The sequence below is a fragment of the Gavialis gangeticus genome, unplaced genomic scaffold (assembly GCF_001723915.1).
Source record: "Gavialis gangeticus isolate Ggan-Ray unplaced genomic scaffold, GavGan_comp1, whole genome shotgun sequence".
In the NCBI taxonomy this organism is placed as follows: Eukaryota; Metazoa; Chordata; order Crocodylia; family Gavialidae; genus Gavialis; species Gavialis gangeticus.
The window spans coordinates 55,479,800-55,481,906 of record NW_017729032.1 but is presented as its reverse complement, the minus strand read 5'-3'; the positions used below and the strand labels follow the sequence as shown (position 1 = coordinate 55,481,906).

General features: G+C 46.9%; 1 protein-coding gene across 1 annotated transcript in view; it reads right to left on the bottom strand.

Moving 5' to 3' along the window:
• Positions 1-1,629, bottom strand: part of LOC109303176 (E3 ubiquitin-protein ligase TRIM39-like) — a 9,467-nt gene extending 7,838 nt beyond the window's left edge. Inside the window, exons 1-2 of the mRNA XM_019525311.1 lie at positions 1,159-1,629; positions 570-665 (exon numbers count right to left, since the gene is read on the bottom strand). Of these exons, the coding sequence (XP_019380856.1) occupies positions 570-665; positions 1,159-1,575 (513 nt within the window). The 5' untranslated portion in view covers positions 1,576-1,629. The remainder of the gene's footprint in view (positions 1-569; positions 666-1,158) is intronic.
• Between the last annotated feature and the right edge of the window lie 478 nt (positions 1,630-2,107).

Below are 2,107 nucleotides of genomic sequence, written 5' to 3'. Positions count from 1 at the left end.
TGTGGCAGGGGGTCAGGCTAGATGATCTGTTCAGGTCCCTCCTGACCCTAGCTACTATGAAACTATGCTGCCCAGGATGCTCTGAGCACCCTGCTGGCACACTGACTATGGTGGAACTGTGCTGAGCAGAAGGTATGGGGCATGCTCTGGTGGCTACTATTTGTTGAAAGAAGTGCTGTCACATAGACCAGTGGTTCTTAACCTTTTTTGCCCCAGAACCCATTTGTAAACATCAATGGCCAGTCCCGACCCAGTGCCCCTCACTTGCAACTCACTGCCCCCTACCCCCAGGCCTAGTGTGGGGGGCAGAGGAGGGTGTGGGGTGCAGGGCTGCCCCAAGAAGCCCCTTGAATACTGGAACTCTGACAGCCTGCAAGGGAAAAGCCACCGTTTTCCATGTTTTTAATCCATTTTTAAAGTTTGTTCATGACCCTTTCATGTATTCTCATGACCCATTTTTGGGTCGCGACAAATGGTTTGGGAAACAGTGACATAAACAAGGCTTCAGGGAGAGAGACACCCAACCCATTACTCTAATGCTAATAACAAAAAAACCCCAAAACACCTACCAGATATTCCTGGGTTTTCCTTTCTCCCATTGTTTGAAATCCCAGGAGCTTCTCTCTCTCTTCCTTCAAGGTCTGGAGTTCAGCCTGAATAAATTGCTGAGGAAAGATCCAGTTTTGATTAGCATTTACTTGCACTGTTTTTGGAGGAAGTCCCTCAGCAAGGGTGAACAGTTTGTCCTGTCTATGAAATCCTGTGTCACACACAACCACCAGGTTGAAGTTAGTTCCGTATTCTTAGTTACTTATTCCTGGTTCCTTATTACTTAGTTTCGGTTCCTTTTTTCAAAGCTAATCTATAGCCACTAATAGCTTGTTAATAATAAATTACACAGTCTAAAGAAAGGTAACTGCATTAGCTATGCATATTTACTAATTAATTAAAATGTAAAATAATATCCTGCATCAAGTACAGAACCCTAAAGGAAAATCAGATTAGGATGGGATTATGGGGCAAAATACTTCTCGGGCCACCCCAAACTTCCTGTCACATAACCTGCCTCCTGGTCTTTGTCCTTTAAACTAATAAAAAACAATAATCATGAAAACATAGAGCAGTTACAAAATAGGATCCTAAACAGAAGTTTCTTACCTTGTACTTTTTGGCAGCCGCCTCTTTGCATAACGCAGTGTAAGCTTGGTGGGTGTGGGGTTCCTTGCAGATTGGACAGACTGGGTCCTGGTTCTTCTCACAGAGGAGTTTCAGCTCCTCTCTGTGTGTCTCAGTCACTTTCTCCCATCCTGCTACTGCTGTTGTCTGCAAACTCAGGCGTTTAGCTATTTCTACAATGTTTGCCAACTCCCGGTTGGGCCTGAAGTTTCTCTGCTGGGCAGCTTCTCTGCACTGGGGGCAGAAGAAGTCTGCCTGAGTTTCCTTCCAGTACTGACTGATGCAGGCTCGGCAGAAATTGTGCCCACAGGGTATAGACACAGGGTCTTTGAAATACTCCAGACAGATGGAACAGGAAAGTTCATCTTGGAGACTCCGTACAGGGCTCTGTGCAGCCATGGCTACTGGTAGGGGCTGTATTGACTAAGTCTATTTGTCTTTGTTCGGGTCAGTTCCAGAAATGGGTGTTTCCCTTCCTGGCTCTGCCTGATTAGCTGCTCTGGCAGGAAGCAAAGCTATGAGTTTGAAACCCTGGGGGTTGCATGCCTCCCCTCTCTATGAAGGAGTGACAGTAAAGTCTGAAACTCATACATGCAATTAAAGCTCAGTGAAATAGGGCTAAGTAATAGATAAATCCTGTGTCTGTTACTCAGAGAAGAGATGAATGGGATTTGCTGGTAAACTAGTAACAGCGGGATCACAGCTCAAGCTGAGTGTGAGCTCCATTCAGGGGCACTGGGACCCATAGCTCTAACATCCCATGTGTCTAACACAGAGCTGGGCACTGCCCTCCTGCTGGTGCTGTTCTGTGCCAATGCCTTCATAGCCATGCAAGGGGACGGGGAGCCATGACATTGCTGTGCCAGCAAGGACGGGCAGAGGCTGGCAGCTACAAGGAGCACTACACATCCTCTGCCAGCAGAATGGGGTC